This window comes from Zygotorulaspora mrakii, chromosome 5 (genome assembly GCF_013402915.1).
Source record: "Zygotorulaspora mrakii chromosome 5, complete sequence".
NCBI classification, from domain to species: Eukaryota; Fungi; Ascomycota; class Saccharomycetes; order Saccharomycetales; family Saccharomycetaceae; genus Zygotorulaspora; species Zygotorulaspora mrakii.
In genome coordinates, this window is record NC_050723.1 from 17,835 (window position 1) to 35,130 (window position 17,296).

At 39.0% G+C, this 17,296-nt stretch overlaps 6 protein-coding genes across 6 annotated transcripts; 3 read left to right on the forward strand and 3 right to left on the reverse strand.

The window, feature by feature from the left end:
* Positions 1-587: 587 nt before the first annotated feature.
* Positions 588-2,564, reverse strand: PUL4 (Pul4p; the record flags this gene model as incomplete). Its single annotated transcript, XM_037288762.1, has 1 exon — positions 588-2,564. One exon carries the CDS (start codon positions 2,562-2,564, stop codon positions 588-590), a length of 1,977 nt encoding a protein of 658 aa, XP_037144657.1.
* Positions 2,565-3,327: 763 nt separating this feature from the next.
* On the forward strand, positions 3,328-4,953 carry HG535_0E00150 (cation:proton antiporter; the record flags this gene model as incomplete). The annotated part of the gene is made up of 1 exon (XM_037288763.1): positions 3,328-4,953. One exon carries the CDS (start codon positions 3,328-3,330, stop codon positions 4,951-4,953), a length of 1,626 nt encoding a protein of 541 aa, XP_037144658.1.
* A 2,447-nt stretch (positions 4,954-7,400) lies between these two features.
* On the forward strand, positions 7,401-8,369 carry HG535_0E00160 (carbon-nitrogen hydrolase family protein; the record flags this gene model as incomplete). The annotated part of the gene is made up of 1 exon (XM_037288764.1): positions 7,401-8,369. One exon carries the CDS (start codon positions 7,401-7,403, stop codon positions 8,367-8,369), a length of 969 nt encoding a protein of 322 aa, XP_037144659.1.
* Positions 8,370-9,759: 1,390 nt separating this feature from the next.
* On the reverse strand, positions 9,760-11,772 carry HG535_0E00170 (sodium:solute symporter family protein; the record flags this gene model as incomplete). The annotated part of the gene is made up of 1 exon (XM_037288765.1): positions 9,760-11,772. The coding sequence occupies one exon, from the start codon at positions 11,770-11,772 to the stop codon at positions 9,760-9,762; it is 2,013 nt and encodes a 670-aa protein (XP_037144660.1).
* An 818-nt stretch (positions 11,773-12,590) lies between these two features.
* HG535_0E00180 (uncharacterized protein) lies at positions 12,591-14,147 on the forward strand (the record flags this gene model as incomplete). Its single annotated transcript, XM_037288766.1, has 1 exon — positions 12,591-14,147. One exon carries the CDS (start codon positions 12,591-12,593, stop codon positions 14,145-14,147), a length of 1,557 nt encoding a protein of 518 aa, XP_037144661.1.
* A 576-nt stretch (positions 14,148-14,723) lies between these two features.
* Positions 14,724-15,734, reverse strand: HG535_0E00190 (uncharacterized protein; the record flags this gene model as incomplete). The annotated part of the gene is made up of 1 exon (XM_037288767.1): positions 14,724-15,734. The coding sequence occupies one exon, from the start codon at positions 15,732-15,734 to the stop codon at positions 14,724-14,726; it is 1,011 nt and encodes a 336-aa protein (XP_037144662.1).
* Positions 15,735-17,296: the final 1,562 nt, after the last annotated feature.

Here is a 17,296-nt window from a genome sequence, read left to right on the forward strand (position 1 = left end):
AAACCTCACGACTTGAGCATTCACAGAAATTATGTAAAATATACCAAGATCTGAATTCATTTTTCTCTGTACTTTATGACTATTGTAAGCAATTGCCTGACAGATTGAAAAATATATATAGTTCTAATTTAGTTTTGACAAACCATAGTGGCGTTTTTTAGTTGAAGTGTTCCATGAGAATCACAATTATAATTCCCAAAACTCACCATCAATTTTTTTTCCCCTTAAGGGCCTTGATTTTCGAGGATAAAAGTACCGCACCGAACGTCATTTTTGTTCATTACGACATTGTATTTCATTCTGTTTCACAAAATGTAGAGATAAAGGATCCTTTTTTCTAGAGATCTTCTATACACTACAGTTGGCTTTTATGTGAACTCTGGTGTATGTAAGATGCTTGTATTTCAAAGATGCTATCGTAAATCTAATGAATCAGATATCAGCAGTAACAAAATGTATGATTCGAAAAAACGGTTATAGGATTCAGGAAACACTAAATCTACATATATTGGGCGACCATAAACAAATAGGTAAGATTTACGAATTCCAAGGTAATGCCAGATTGTTCATTAGACAGGCTGTATTTTTCATATGAATAGGCAAGTCCAGAAAGAATACGGGTGCTCCGGTCTTAACACACTTTTATCTTCTTTTATGTTCTCAATATTGGTTATAAGATCGAGAAGATTTTTTTGAATCGGGAGTAGCTGTACTAAATGACCCAAGACCTCTAAAGCAAGTTTGTACTCGAAGAAATTTCTCTCCTGAAGAAATGTTGTCGATTTTTTAAACCGAAGAAGAATAAGGCATGAAATGAACAAAGTTATCGATGCCGTTCTCAAAGGATAGCAAAAGTTCCAGTCCAAGTGTTTTATTATGTCATCTTTATTATGTGAATTTTGCTGCGTGTAATGTCCCCATATTTGGTGTATAATTGAATTTGCGACTGTTACGGCTTGCAAAGAATATCTTGATATTAGACGTGGCCGGTATAGTAAAAAACACGTTTGTGCTCTGAAGCTTGACAATTCTAGCATAAGTACCCGACTCCGGAAGAACAAACTCTCTTCGAAAATTGGATAGCTACGTAGGTGCTCAACCTCCTTTGATATCTTCTCTAACTCTCCTTCTAAATTCTCAAGGCAAAGCATATTTACTGTCGCCGAAACGTACAATTCAGAAAAGACTCTTGTCTGGATATCAGCCAATTGTACACGTAGCTGCATAAAAGACAGAGAGAGCTCATCAATATCAACAAATAATGGCATCTTGCAGGGTAGAGGAGTAGATATTTGTGATAGCATCAAAAAAGACTCTCTTCCCAAAGATGTCGTCAACATACAAAATGAGCACCAAACGTTCCAGAATAATAATATCAGGCCAGAGCCTGTGATGTTTGATTTTATTAATTCTTGAGCCGACTCATTCTTGGTTATGCCTAGAGCGATAGCAACCTGTAGAGCATTCAGACTCAGATATAATTGTCCCTCTAGAGAGATCATTATTGACATAAAGTTTGCCATTAAAGCTAATCCACAAAATACATCAATTGACGGCCTCAAGATGACACTCGGGACCATATTTTTTGCGATATTGTAATATTTATGTGCTATTGTCGCTGCGTTTGAAAAGCCAGCTTTTGAATTGGATGAACTATCTGAAAGTATATCTCTTTTCTTCATCGTTAGTGCACCAAGACATAAAACAGTAGCTAATAAAAATTTCTCTTCACTGTCACCTTCTTCTATTTCCAAATCTTGATGGCGATCCACTAATCTAATGAGGTAGTGTTTTGAAATGCCGGGTGGTGTATGTAATTGATTCTCAAATAAAATATCGATTAAATGGTATCTTTGAGAGACATACCCCATCTTTTCCTTTATTTTAGACCTACCATTCAAAAGGGCACTTTTTTTCTTGCAGCCATTTGAGGGATAGCGAAAGCTCTCATCTTGAAGCACACATCCCTGATTGCAATCCAGAGTGTGCTCCTCTCCTTTATCCTGATCCTGTAAGTGGGGCTTATCACCCAGTAGTTTAAGAAAGGTTTCGAAATCAGTTCCCTCAAATTGGAAGTTTTCGAAAACGGAATCAATAGACATTTGGTTGGTCCTCCTCTCATCATCAACAAATAGCAAACCATCCCTATCTAAATTCAACTCGTTACAAGGAATGGTTCCCTGCGTTTCATCTTTATGTGTTCTTCTCGCCCTATCTGAAATGTTTTTCTGAGTTCCTGGGTTAATTGTATCCTGATGAGTACAGCTTTCCTGCGTTACTTCTTTATCATTTTTTTCAATCCTATCAAATGTATTTTCCCCACTTCCTGATTTTAATGTGCCCTGACCCCTTAGAGTACGGTTCTTAAAGACAAACATTAGGGAGTCACCTTTAATCTTTCTTTTGTCTTTTCTCCTATCGATCACATAACTGCAACATTCGCTGATGTTGAGCTTAATACACCTATTACAAGGACTCTTTCCGTCACATTTTAATTTTCGTTTCCGGCACATGGTACACGCATTTCTAGCCAACTCTTTTTTGCCTTCATCGATCCCTTCCATACTCCAATAGGCTATCAGGAATAAAATTACCTTGTGTGAGCTAGATTTTTTCCGTGATACCAAAATATGCTATTTACAAATTAGCAGTTACAATATTTTTAGCTTCCGCGGCAAAACTTCATTGTCTGGTGATTTTGTAACCAGGACAACTTTTCATCAGCACCTCTGCTACCCGTCAAATCAACTATTTGAGATTTAAGCTGGTTGTTTTCAAAAAGCCAGAAAAATTGGAAAATGCAGCACTGGGAACGAATACCCCACGTTACACAGATTGGCACCACGAATATAAAATTCTTATAATTCAAGAATAGTACAGTAATTAAATACGAACTTGTATTCGTAACACACTAATACAGTCAGAACAGCATTAGTTCAGCAGGATAGGAACAATCCTGACCGTCTGTGAGGCAGCGCTAATTAAAAATATAGGTGATTCAGAAGCCTGTTGATTACTCGAGTTCATCAATAAAATTAGAATCCGATTCGACAAAAATTGGCTCGCAGTCATAGTAGAGTTAACTGTATACATTAAATTTTCAAAATAGATCGAGAAAGCCATGAGATCGTACAATGCTGCAGTATTCTAAAAGCGTTTGTTTTTCTCTGAGTTGATCCTTTTCCAAGCGCCATTATGTCACATGATTAGGACTGACCGTGATTTTTGTCATCTTCTCGAAGCGATATTCTTTACAAAGAAATTATTGCACTTGATGGTTGCAGTATGATAAGGCAGCATGAATGATATTGGTATAATAGTGGCGATATGAATGGCAGCGGTTTGAATGAAAATGTGCTGCTGTATAATGAACCTAATATTACAATAATTTTGATTGTAGGTTCCTTCCTCCTATTGCTTAATTTAGTGGGATACGCACTTGATAGATTTTTTTATTGTGGTTTAGTGGGACAAATATTCCTAGGAGTTGCATGGGGGATACCGGGCGCTAAATGGCTAAGCTTGTCTATGCAGGAATCTGTAGGTGAATTAGGTTATTTGGGGTTAATTTTACTTGTGTATGAGGGAGGCTTGTCATCAGATATTAGAGCCATTAGATCGAATCTGCTTATGTCTTCACTTTCTGCATTGACAGGAGTATTAGCAACAATCGGTATCTCCTTCATTTTGATGGTACTTGTAGATGCCAGTCCATTGCAAGCTTTTGCTGCCGGTGCAGCCCTGTCTTCTACAAGTTTGGGAACTACCTTTACTTTGCTAAAGAACAGTGGTCTCATCTCGAGTCACTCTGGCGTTATAATTGCCAGTGCTGCTGTTTTGGATGATGTTACCGGTCTTATCATGGCACAAGTGATTTCGAAATTAGGCAGTGACTCTACATTCAACGCTGTGACAGTAATCCGTCCAGTGTTTGTTTCAATCGCATTTGCTGTTGGTGTACCTACTATTTGTTGTTTATTGATAAAACCGACAGCTAAAAGATTAAGAGCTTGTTATGCCCTACTACCTATCAATATAATCAGTAATCTTCAATTTTCATTTGTGGTACACACCACAATTCTTATAGGTTTTGTTGTAGCTTCAAGCTACGCCGGGACATCAAATTTGTTTGGTGCTTATATTGCAGGAGCTTGCATCCGCTGGTATGATAGTGATATTACTACAGAGGAATTGCTTTCGTCAAATGTAGTATCAGCCGATGGAATAGACTTGACTCAATATACCATTCCCTTAAATAATAATTTGAATCATATTCTAAGATCCCGCGTTGCAGAAACTACACAATCGAATGCAGTAATCGAAGGAATGTCTTGTAAATTGGTAGCCCTGGAATGCCCAAGCCCAGTATTACTCAAGAACCAGGATAACAAGTTCATTAATGAAAAGAAAAAAAGGAATTTTAAACATGATGGCATTAATGATTCGAAATACTTGGGAGCGGATGATGGCGAATATTTTCAATCGACAGATGATATAGTTACAGGAAAAGGGACCTGGGACACTTTTTATGAAAAGCCTGTTTCACTGATTTTGAAACCATTTTTCTTCTCATCGATTGGGTTTTCCATTCCAATCTCCCAGATGTTTGACGGCTCTACCGTCTGGCGTGGATTGGTATTTTCAGTTATGATGGTTTTAGCCAAGTTGCTGTGTGGGATCTGGCTAGTTCGATTCTGTTACATAAAAAATCTATCATGCTTTTCAAACAGCAACAACCAACTTCAAACTTTTCCAAGAATAAAATCCCTATACCCAGCAATATTGGTCGGTTCTGCCATGGTTGCTCGTGGTGAAATTGGGTTTTTAGTCGCTGCTATAGCTCAAAGTCGAGGAATATTTACCCCAGAACAGTTTTTAGTTGTGATATGGTCCATTGTGCTCTGTACTATTATCGGACCCATTGCAGTAGGATTCTTAAGTCGAAAAGCGTAGAGGTGAAAGTTTTAGCTAAAACAGCAATTGAAAGGAACCTTTAAAAGATTATCATTCGCAAATGCCTTCTGTCTTTCAAAATTTTCAGAGAAAATGCAAAGTTTCCTTTAAACAAGTAAAGCGCTATTTATGGCTTGACTTTAATTCTAGATTTTCAAACATTTGAGATTTTTTTGGAAATATGAACAATTAGACACGCTTCTTGCATTTTTGAATAAGCACTAGTTTTTTTAAAAGCCAAGAAGCGGATGAAAGTGAACGACAAAAATGAATAATTATGGTACAGAGGGTGACTACAATTGAAAGGAAGCACGCATTGTTAAAGGTTAAAAAAACTGCCTTTTGGAAGGAGATCAGTATATCCAACATCAAAAATAATCTTTTTGTTCCGACTAATATTCGATTATGATGAAACAAGACAATGTAAAAGTACATTTTTCGTACGAGAGACTTCAGTTGTCACTATATACAAGTATCTTGTTATGTTTAAATATAACTGATACCGCGGGACAGAAGACGGATATCCGTTTTCAGTGGCGTCTTTGTTCAACTAAATGTTTTGTTCACCTTCGTCCTGAGTTTCACAAAAACTTTTCGGTGCTGGGTTCCTCTGGATGCGATGAATGGGCCACTCTTTCTCGCATTTTCGATATGGCACCATGTTTCGTTTCGAAGTTTTCGAGTTTGATATGGGGAAATCCCCAGAGAGTTATGAGACAAAATTACGCGAAACTCAAATTAAGCAATGGGAGAGTATATCGCGGGTGAAGTTTTCGTATGCCATTTTTTCCGGATAATTTTGCCTTTTATCGAAGGTTACAATCTTGAAACAAAAATGGGCATTTGATCAGAAAACAACTTCTCATGTTTCTACTTATATTTAGTGTTCTCTTCAAAATACGAAGACCTTGGATCTTTTACACTTTTTTCAGTAACTTGCACTCTATTTCATATGTGTCACAAAGTAAAGTGCCGTTACATTTTAAGATAATAGCGGCAGAATTCTCTTTTTTAGTATCACATCATGGAGTAGTTGATAGGCAGGGATTACTGTCACTTTTTAGTGGCTCTATCTCTATTTCAAAAATGGAATACTTGAATGGAAAAAATCACAAATGTTAAATATAGGCAAATGCGGTCTAGTTCAAAGACCTTTATCATCCTATTCTTTCGAATTGAGATGTTGCTAAGGCTGACCGATACGGGTCAATATAAAAACGTCTGTTATTCAGATACTTACATGTTCTTATTGAACAATGCAAAACTGTACTTGTACAAAAATCAATAGTCACAGTAACATCAAGTAACAGCATTTTTTTTTGATTTGCTTTGTTTTATCTGATATGTACATGCATCTCCTACATCATTCCCCTTCTAAAAACAGTGATGTCCTCCAGCCTAGTTGTATGAATACAAACGGCACATTTGAGAGTTGTCATACTTTCTGTTTCACGACTTAGTAAATTTCAGAACGTGATTTAAAGTCATTATTCTACAGAATTATGACAAAAAACTCAGACTTTCAAGGCTCTAAAAATATGCATTACATAGCTCTCAATAATTGTAATATCAGAGACTCTAATCATGGCCCCAAACACAAATACGTTCAGGGGAATTTCATAGTTACCGATTACAATAATTACTTTTTGGACTCTCCGCTCAATTTTGTTGGACTAGCTTAAGTCAATTTCAAAATACTCAACAATTGAAATTAAAGAATATTTGTGAACCTTGGGTCCTTCAAATTGGGTGACGAGATACTATCTTATAGAAGGATCTATAAGACTCTTTTAAAAAAGTGTTATAATAATGCATAGTGCATAGTTTGCGGGTTTCTTGCGTTACATGTGCAGTAAAACTATAAAAAGCATAAAGGATATTTTTTCATGTAGAATCCAACCAGTTTTCTTGATGCTATGAGGAGAGTATACGAAAAGTTTTCTGAACGTCATAATATTGAACGATTGATCTTTATTGTACATTAAGGGACGAAATTTTATGTTCATTAAAAACATCATAAAGATTTCTAACATACACCATTACTCCTCATGCCACGAAGAGAAGGGAACGAGTATGAACAAAGTAAATTCATAATATTCAAGACAGGCTGTATAGCGTACTACTATCTGTCAGATTTCAAAAATAACCCTTCTATTTTGGATATTATAAATAGTAAAACACAGTTGAAGCGTCGAAACATTTCTCTAGGTCATGTGAGTAGCTGACTCACATTAAAGTTCTTAGCAGGAAAAGCGGTGCGATAAAAGGAGGTTTTCAACGTGCGAAACACCGCGCTAGTTCGTACTATTCTTTTTTTATTAGGAATCCAGATAAGAAGTTCCATCATTTAGGTTGATAATTGCACCGCATTTATATCTGGAGAATAAATTCAGAAGAGAGTCAAGGATGACAAGACAACTTAAGTGGCAAATAAAAAAATCATTGAAATGACTAAATACACGGTAGCGGCTCTTCAAGTTGGTTCTTGGCCCGGAACCACACAAGATATATTGAATAAAATATTTTCGTATGAGGAGGAAATAAAGGAATCCGGCGCCAAATTGGTCGTAATTCCAGAGGCCACATTAGGAGGCTATCCCAAGGGATCCAATTTTGGTGTTTATCTTGGATACAGATTGCAGTCAGGTAAGGAAGAATACGCGCGTTATTTTTCACAGGCAATTGAGGTCGGATCAGGAGATCAGTATCCAGAAATTAGCCAACTGTCATTATTATCTAAGAAAACTGGTGCGTCTCTTTCAGTAGGATGCATAGAGCGTGATGGGAGTACGCTTTATTGTACCATGGTGTTTATAGATCCTGTGAGGGGGTATGTTGGAAAGCATCGTAAACTAATGCCGACTGCTGCAGAAAGATGTATCTGGGGACAAGGAGACGGTTCAACCCTCACTGTTGTCGATAGTGCAGTAGGAAAGCTCGGCGGTGCCATTTGCTGGGAAAACATGATGCCTTTATTAAGATATGCTATGTATGCAAAAGGTGTACAAGTATGGTGTGCGCCAACGGTAGACGCCAGACCTATTTGGCGAAATATTATGCAAAATATTGCGTACGAAGGTAGATTATTTGTCGTGAGCGCCGTACAATTTATGCCAAATGCAACTAAAATGAAATATGGTGATGTTGTTGATGAGTCCTCAGGGACCAGGAAATTGCCTGGATGGCCATCAGCTGATGAGAACTGTATTAATGGAGGTAGTGTTATTGTTAACCCCTATGGCGAGATCATTGCCGGGCCATTGTTGGGTAAGGAAGGTCTTTTAACAGCCGAAATAGATACGGACCTAATCGTAGAAGCACGGTTTGATCTAGATCCGGTAGGTCATTATGCAAGAGGCGATGTATTTGAACTAACGGTTAATGAAAACCCACATGGTGTGAAATTTACAAAATGATAATATACCGAGAGATTGAAGCTCAACTGATAAAATTTATCCTTTCGTTATCATTCTTGGTGCTGATTATTTCATCGGCTTGCGGCAGATAAGATCTTCTCCTAGCACTGTCACCTTAAAGTTGATGTATTCTGAAATGCACCATAGCAGATTCTATAAATACTTCCATGAATTAATAGTAACAAAATATGAGCAAAAAATATGAGCTATCGTGATGGCAGATGCTTATTAATTTGATTTGAATCATTATTGACCTGTCCAACTGCATAACTGCAAAATGCGACCTTTGACGCTTCAGAAAATAATGTGTTATACCTAGGAACTCCTCCTCAATAGCTACTGAAACACATCAGCTCAAAGATAAGGTGCTCGCATACATATTGCAGTTTGATACCAATCATTTCCATTTCGAATGTTTCTCAAATCTCAAAAACAGTTATTGACAAGAAAACAGCAGCAATAAATAGCCGAATAGTTCCAAATACAGTCTCAAGCTTCTGGAAGCCTACAAGCTGAGCAACAATAGGGCCAATTGTTGGCCATGGTATCCCATTATGAACCCCTCTAATAATTCAAGAGCTTTCTATACTTGGTTATTGGAAAGAAAGTGAATATATTGCGCTTTATGAGGAGTGACAAATGGTGTTATTCATCTTTTTAGAACGAAGAAGAGATTCCAGCTGCGTCATTATTTGGACTGATATAGCAACAAAAGAATATTTTGAATAGGAAAACAAAAACCATACGAAGTGGCGACCTACCTTGTGGACACTCTTTTCTCAAAGTTTCTTTTTGCATCAAGAAGTTTGAAGACTAAATTTTTCAGAATAGGTATTGAGGAAAATGAGGATGGATCCTTAAAGAACTCTTCAATGTGTGCTTATGTTTCGCCTAATGTTAAAAAGTAAAAAGAACATTCAAATAACTTCGAAATAATTGCTACGAGTTGCAGCTATCTTTGGTAGAAAGCGATAGGTGGACTAGGTTTAGGACGTGTATGGAAAAGATATGCTGTCCCTGGCCCTCCTGACTAACTTGTAATAGAAGATATTTATTTTGGAGATTACTTTCATATTTATGGTAAAGAGGTCATAAAGCTGAATGATTAAAGTCATCTCGAATTGGCAAATTCGCTTTCGAGTAATACAGGTACATGTTGGAGACTAACAGTTTCTTAGATTCACTTCGAAATACGCCAATGTGGAACAAACGAGAAGCTCACGCGGTGGCCAGTCAGATAGCTTGATAACTTGCCAGATGAAACTTTTTGCTTTTCTTCGTTTTACGTATGTTAGGTCTTACATATAAAGATATTACTCTCTGAGTCACTACTATCAAAAAAAGAAAAAATTAAGTATAGATGAAGTATTAAAAGGTTCGATAGGCCCGGTTAAGCTTTTAAAGCAGGTTCTGAGCTCTTTTCTGAAGTTTCTTCTACTACAGGACTTACTTTGTTTTCTTCACTAGAAGTTTGTTCGAGTTCACTGCCCTCCAAATATTCAATGGTAGCTTTCCCTTCCTTACCTGTGATCTTCCGATAGATGTGATATAAAGAGGATCTACTTTCGTAGAGTGGGTAGAAGGTAATATACAGAAATGCGATGAAAAGCCAAATAATACTGACAACCACCCAGCCTTTGAAAAATGGTTTAGACATAATGTATTTCTGACCATACATTGGAAAGGGGAGCACGAATGTAAATGACACCCAAATTGAGAAAACTCCAATAGCTGCCCATTTAAAGATTCTTTCAAGCTGATTCTTTGTTGCTTCATCAAGCTGCATTGCTTTCTTCTCCTGGAGCGTTGCATCATCACCTACTAAAAATTTATCTTGGAGACCATCGATGGTATTGTTATCAGGAAAAATGAAACTGACAATAACACAATAAAGAACTGTCGCTCCAAATGTTGAGAAGTTGGCAATAATGGTCGAGTTCACAAAAGAAAGAGTGTCTTTGTCTACTGTGCCGTAAAAGTGATAAGCAGAGCCTAGCCAGCAGCCCAGTCCAGTTAGTGATCCTAAAGGCAACGCGTAGTAGAAGCAATATTTGCTCATTCTTCCCCAGAAAAGTGTGAGTGTAATTCCAACAGGAGCAGCACCCAAAACGATACCTATAAATGTTAAAATCCAAGAAATTGTGATCCCAATGTAGTTGAACATTACCGTCAATCCACCAACAAAAAGGGCAAACGTAATCACAAAAAAGTGGGAGACTCTGACAAGCTGTTTTCCGGTGGCATCGGGCTTGATATAAGATCTGTAGACATCGTACGTCATAACTGATGAAAAGGAGACAAGCTCTGCGGACAGAGAAGACGTGCATGACATAAAAAGAACCAAAAGACCAGCAGCGGCTCCAGACTTGCCCATCAGAGCATAAAGACCGTACAAGAGAGGCATTCCCATATTTACTTCTTGGGTTGAGATAGTATTAGGGTAGGTCAAAGAAACGGGATTGTTAGTGAGAGCTAACGCAGCCAGAGCAGTTCCAAGACCGAAACACCATGGAATGATAAACCAACAGAGAGACCCAATAACATAACCAGAAATGGTCGACAACGGTTTGGCAGCGATTGCCTTTTGACCATATGATGGATCAGCGAACACAGTGGCCCATCCACTCATAATCTGACTCCAAGCAAGCATCACCAGACTTCTGTTAGAGAAAGTCAGGTAACTGCCCTCGTGGCCCGCAGAGGGGTGTGTGAGGGAAACTTCCTGCAGAAGATCCCACATCCTGTCTGTTGATCCAATCAAATCAGAAGAAGTGTAGCATATGAGGACAGAACAAATAATAACCAGATATATGATAACTGTGTGGATCCAATCACTTAAGAAGGTACTCTTAAGTCCACCAAGCATCGTGTAGGCGGCAACACTAATCGGAAACAAGAAGGCGCATGCCACAATATGGATATCTGCGATGTGCGCAAATGCTTGGGAGCAACCAAGCAAAAGCATGCTGGCAATAATAGTGTTTGTACCACAAGAATAGAATAAGTAAACACAATGAGCCGCTTTTCCAAAACGCGCTTTCACAATTTCCACAATTGTGTGAGCGCCTGTAGCCTTTCTTTTCATTTGAAGAGCAATCAGTGTAAAAAGCATAGAATGACTGATCCCACTAATACCGTACCAGTAACCACCAGCAACACCATATCTGTAAGTATAAACACACGAAGAAAGAAGGGTGCCCGGCCAACACCATGAGGACACCACTGCGGAAGAAATCAGACCTGACTTGACAGACCGTGAGGCAGTTGAGAAATGTTCAGAATCCTGAACTTCTCCCATATATCTTGTTAGAACTTTGGTGACAAATATCATTATAAGGGCGAAGGCCGCACCAAGCCCCACAACAAAACCATAACCGTAACCTGCATCTAATACTTGAACCATTGTATAATAGGTAGGCGAGTTGGTAGTTTTATTCACAATTAATGATCGTAACCATAAACTTAAAAGGCTCTTCTATTTATGTGAATTTAGCACTTCATAAATGGGTAAGTAAATCAGTCTCCGTAATGCCTATCTGTGATCAGTGCTTGATCGCAGTGAAGATTTACACATTAGCCACTGCAGAGACGACGAATGCATCAGCTAAAGCACGGTTTGTGCGTTTGATAACAGATTAGAGTCTGAAGAATTGATCTGACACGCCGCTAAATTACGCAGGTGGCGCATTTATTGAAGGAGATAAGATCTTATTGATTTAAATTTGAAGTGCTGATTGATACCAAGTAATTTTTTCCAAGGGAGCTCTGATAAGGCTGAACTGCAGGATTCGAATGTTAATAAGATAAGAAAGGCTTCTCCGATTGCTCGCTTCGAAATTTTCGGAGAGTTTTTAAGAACTTTCCGAAAAATACCCGAGAAAGACGTGTATGCACATCTTTTCCGTTCAGGTTTTAGTGGCAAGTTTCGGCGCGGCGACTCTTGGCGAAATGATTTTTGCCGAGGTGTTTCTTGGCGAGGTAACAATTATTCGGCTAGATACAGCTTTCTATCCTAATCTAGTCCTCGTTTTTCTGATAACGCTCCAATCTACAACTCGCCGCTCGCAAACCGACACACATCTCGCTATACCTCGATAGGAATCGCATTAGCGAGGTCCCCTTTTTGGCCTAGTTAACGGACCTTAAATAGAGCTGTCTATTAGCTAAATAGTTTCATTCAATTTTCTTAACAATTCATAGGAAACTGTGAAATACTCGACAATGTCAATTGTATCGTTCAAAGTTTCTGATGATAACCCTGTCACCGAAAAAACCGTAGGATCGCAGCTTGCTAAACTCAATGTAACACTTTTTCCCAATGAGATATCCGATTTTCAATGTTTTTTAGCCGCTGCTCATGAAACTGCCAAAGTAGTAGATGCAATGGACGATTTCAAGCCCACAACTGATCTAATGCGATTTCCAAGAAAAAACGTGGAAGCAATATTGGCTAAAGATAAGCTTGGAGCGTGGGTGTACAGGTTTGATCTGCAAGATGCTCAGGCAAACAATGGCCCTTTATCTGGAACTACTATTTGTGTTAAAGATTGTATAGCAGTTGCAGGAATTCCTCAGATCATGGGTACAGATTGCTGGGAGCCTTGGACCCCATCAGCAGACGCAACAGTAGTTACTCGCCTTTTGGAGGCCGGAGCTACTATCCTCGGCACCTCAAATTGCGAGCAACTATGTGCTTTCACAGGAAGTCACACCTCCTGCCTAGGGAATGTAGACAATCCCTATCTGCCTGGGCATTCTGCCGGGGGGAGTAGTTCTGGATCAGCAGCTATTTTAGCAGCCGGCGAAGCAGACATGGGTCTAGGGGCAGATCAAGGTGGTAGCATAAGGATTCCTGCAGCAATGTGCGGTTTAATCGGTCTCAAACCCACATTTGGTTTAGTGCCCTACACTGGTGTAACTAGTAATGAGTATACGTTAGACCATGTTGGGCCTATGACGAAGACAGTAGAGGACAACGCGAAAATGCTTCAAGTATTAGCTGGTATAGATGACTTTGACGACCGTCAAACTGCGGTTCCAAAAGTAATCAATTACGAGTTTAAAGAGCATCGCAAACTTACCATTGGAATTTTGAAGGAAGCATTTGAAGTTCCCTTCTTAGAAGCTTCTATGAAGTCGAAGCTGTTAGCGGCGATTGAGAAGTTCAAGTCTCTTGGGTATGATGTTGTGGAAGTCTCCGTTCCGATGCATGCGCAGGCTCCACAACTCTGGTCTATTATTGAGAGAGTTTCCGGATTACACAGTCGACTCGGCAAGGCTAGCGGAAGACGCATCTATTCAGATCCAGAGTTCTTCAAGAACTCATCTCCATTAGGTCAGGAATTCTTTTCGAAGGCTCCGGTTAATGTCCGAAACAGTATTGTCAACGGTTTATATTTTGAGGAGCAATTTCCAGGAATCTTCGCGAAGGCTACTAATTTGGTTTTGAAGCTTAAATCTGAGTACAATAAAGCTCTGACCAAAGTTGATCTACTGGTGGCTCCTACAACACCGTTCGTTGCTCCAACACACGGTCCTCGGGAGGGCTCTCCTAGAGAAAGAGTAAGTAGCACCTTTGGAATAAACACTAATACATGTCCATTCAATATATCAGGACACCCTGCCCTAAATTTACCAATAGGAATGCTTCCTGCTAAGAACTCCCCCTCCAGTAAACTTCCAGTCGGAATGCAGATTATTGGTAAGTACTTTGATGAATCAACTATATACACTGCTGCCTACGCTTGGGAGCAGAGTTGTGATTGGCGTTCAAACTGATTTGTTCCTCTTTCAAACCGGCAGATAATTGCTTTTTTCGTTACACTAAATCGAGGTCAAGCGTGAAGTGGGTGGGGTGGCTCTCTCAGCTTGAATGATGTGAAACATTGAACATGTTGATTCCTCGTACACCACGGCAGTCTTTTCTCACTGGCATAGATACTTTTTTAGGTTGAATTTTCCTAAAGTGTCATAAAATTTGAATATGAAATAAACTCTCTAATCGTAGGGTCATAATATGCGGAAAAAATGTAGCCTTAGGTTTGAAGCAAGATTAGTTGATCTGAATTCAACAATATCATCAATCAATTAAATTCAAGAAGTCTGTAAACAAATGAAATTTTAGTTGTTACATTTGTGATATGCTTGACCAAAACTCTCTTTCTCTATCACCGTATAAAAATAATTAATGATACAACTATTTGACTTCATAAGTGGCAATTGAAGTGCCGCAAAAAACGTTAAGAGGGTGATCAATATATAAACATTTATGTATCGTTGCATAGAAAACAAATATCATATAGCTATCATGTTGAAAATATTGTCCGAGTAACGGAGATAGCCGCGATACACAGTTTACTGGTTGAATTTAAAGCGGTATTGAGTCTTTGTAGTATAGACTTCTCCTTGTTTCAAAAGAACACAGTCTCTCCATTCGTCACGGTTGATTGCATCAATGTATCTACCTTGCTCGACGCAAAATCCTGATCTTGGTTCAAATTCACCAAATAGATTGTCACCAGTGTAGAAAACAAAACTTGGCTCTGTTGTAGAAACATCCAAGGATATCTTCGACTCAGGATGGTATGCAGTAAAAATATGCGCCAAACTATTTACACTCACAGAATCGGTGGTATGCAAATCCTTGTTTTCATCAACAACGAAGCAGTTGTCATAATGAGGCCCTTCACTACCCAGAACGGTGGGATGATCAGAAGCAAAAGTAGAAACATTCCTTTCGATGATCTTACCGGTCGGGATTAATGCCCCATCACTGACTTCTAACGACTTGTTTGAACAAAGCTTAACGGCTGTTCCAGTGATAGAAGATCCCTTGGCCTTGTTCAGATTAAAGTATGTATGGTTGGTCATATTAATTGGAGTAGCATCTCCATTTATCAATTCTGCGCGATATTCCATATCCAAAGTCAGTTCATCAACGTTCAAAGTATATTTTACAGTGACCTCCAAATCCCCGGGATATTCATTGGTTCGTGAGTGGTCATCAAACAGTAGCAGTTCAACAACATAAACGTTTCCATCTTTTGCTTTGAGTAAAGATTCCTTATATGTCTTGCGGTGAAAAGAGCTGATACTACTATGGTTAGCGTTACCACAATTGTTAACAGTCAACGTGTGCGGGCCATCCTGTAAATTATAGACACCTTTGTAAATACGGTTGGCGTAGCGACCCACGATTGCACCGAGGTAATTGCCTCCATCAGACAAATAATCTCCGATTTCCGGATATCCCAGAACCACAGATTGGTTGTTTACTTTCAGGTCAACTAAAGTCGCACCGACTTTAGAAATCGTAGCCTGAAATCTTTTGGCATCACCAACAATAATGAATGCATCCTCGCCCATTTTCCCTATTTTCTCACTTTTAATTATCACTGCAAGTCTCTCGCTGTGTCCCTTTCAGCTGAGAGCTCCTCTGGGGCTATATTGAAAGAACTTGTTCCGTCCCTTTTATACCTTTTTTCCAAAATTCCACTGGTCGGTATATCGAAATTTGTGCAAGGCCCATCACCCCACTTTTCACCCCGCATCCACAGCTGAAATGATATCTTGGCAACCTGGCAGCTAGGGAGAGTATATTATAGGATGCCAGTTGGATACAGTGAAATTCATGCCCCACCTCGACACCCCCGTTTATTTGCTTCGTTCAAATGCGGGGCACAGAAAAAGCTGCACGAATCAGGTTGTCATCATGGTGGGGCGATTTTTGGCAGAAATGCGAGCTACCCCCACAACAAATTGAAACAGGTTCCTGAGATGCAATTAGTGTTGTGGGTGCTTGATCAGATCCCTTTAATGGTAAGGGGGATAACATTGATACAAATCGTTATGCCAAATTATATCTATAATATATGCAAGCCAGGACACGCTAAGACGTGCAGTGAGTTTCGGAATCACATGTAGATTATGAAACATCTGCCATGCGTTGCTACATTGATTTCATTACACGCACCTCCGGGTGCTTAACTTCCAACACAATCATCCATAGAAAATGCCATATTCATTTACATTCTTCAAACCGATATTCGTGTACTGGAGAAATTCGCGTTACGTATCGAAATAGATTTTATTTTTGGTTGAGCAAAACTTGTCCAATCAGAAAGCATGAGGCTTTCGTCCTATTAGGATAGTAATAATAGTGCTCTACTAACCTGTTTTACTCGTTTTACGATTAAAGGGTTTTCTTTTTTCACTGAAAAAGGGGGGGGCACATCGTGATTGCTAGACAAAAGTCTATTACGAACGCCCATCTTACAGTAGACCAATAGGCAGCGCGGCGGCTTCCAGAGCTTGCAATAGTGGGCGCTGCTTGCCTGCATTGAGTTGTACAAAATATCGTTGTGAGATCTTTTTGGAAAAGATCTGAGCCATTTGAGAACTTCAGTCCGGCTGCCAAATCTAATTTCATCTCAATACCACAATCAACCTTGCACAGATATATAGAGCTAGGTGCTTGTTGTGTGAGCACGTCGTATATTGTATAAATGAACAGGCAAATCTGTCTTTCAAGGTGTCAAATCGGTGAATTATTCTCTGCGTCAAAAATACGATTGACAAGATTGGCATTTAAAAATTCCATGAACGAACTATGATTACGTAGGTCTACCTTCATTATCACTTTGTGTTATACGTCTCAAAACATACAAAATGACTTGAAGAAAAGCAATAATAAAGTCGTTTCAAATACAGCATGGATTGTATCTTCGTCTTTCTTTCTGTGCTGGGCCATCTGAATGTACAAATTTTTTTTTCTGTCAAACTTGATCTCTAAATCAATTCAAAGACAGTTTTCGACAGATTGGAGTGTGATTGGATTACAGAAACTACTTCTATAGCCTCCTAAATCACCGTCTGTGCCTGCTCTCTATTCTCGGCAGAAAGATTGTAAACGAATTCAGCCTTCTCAT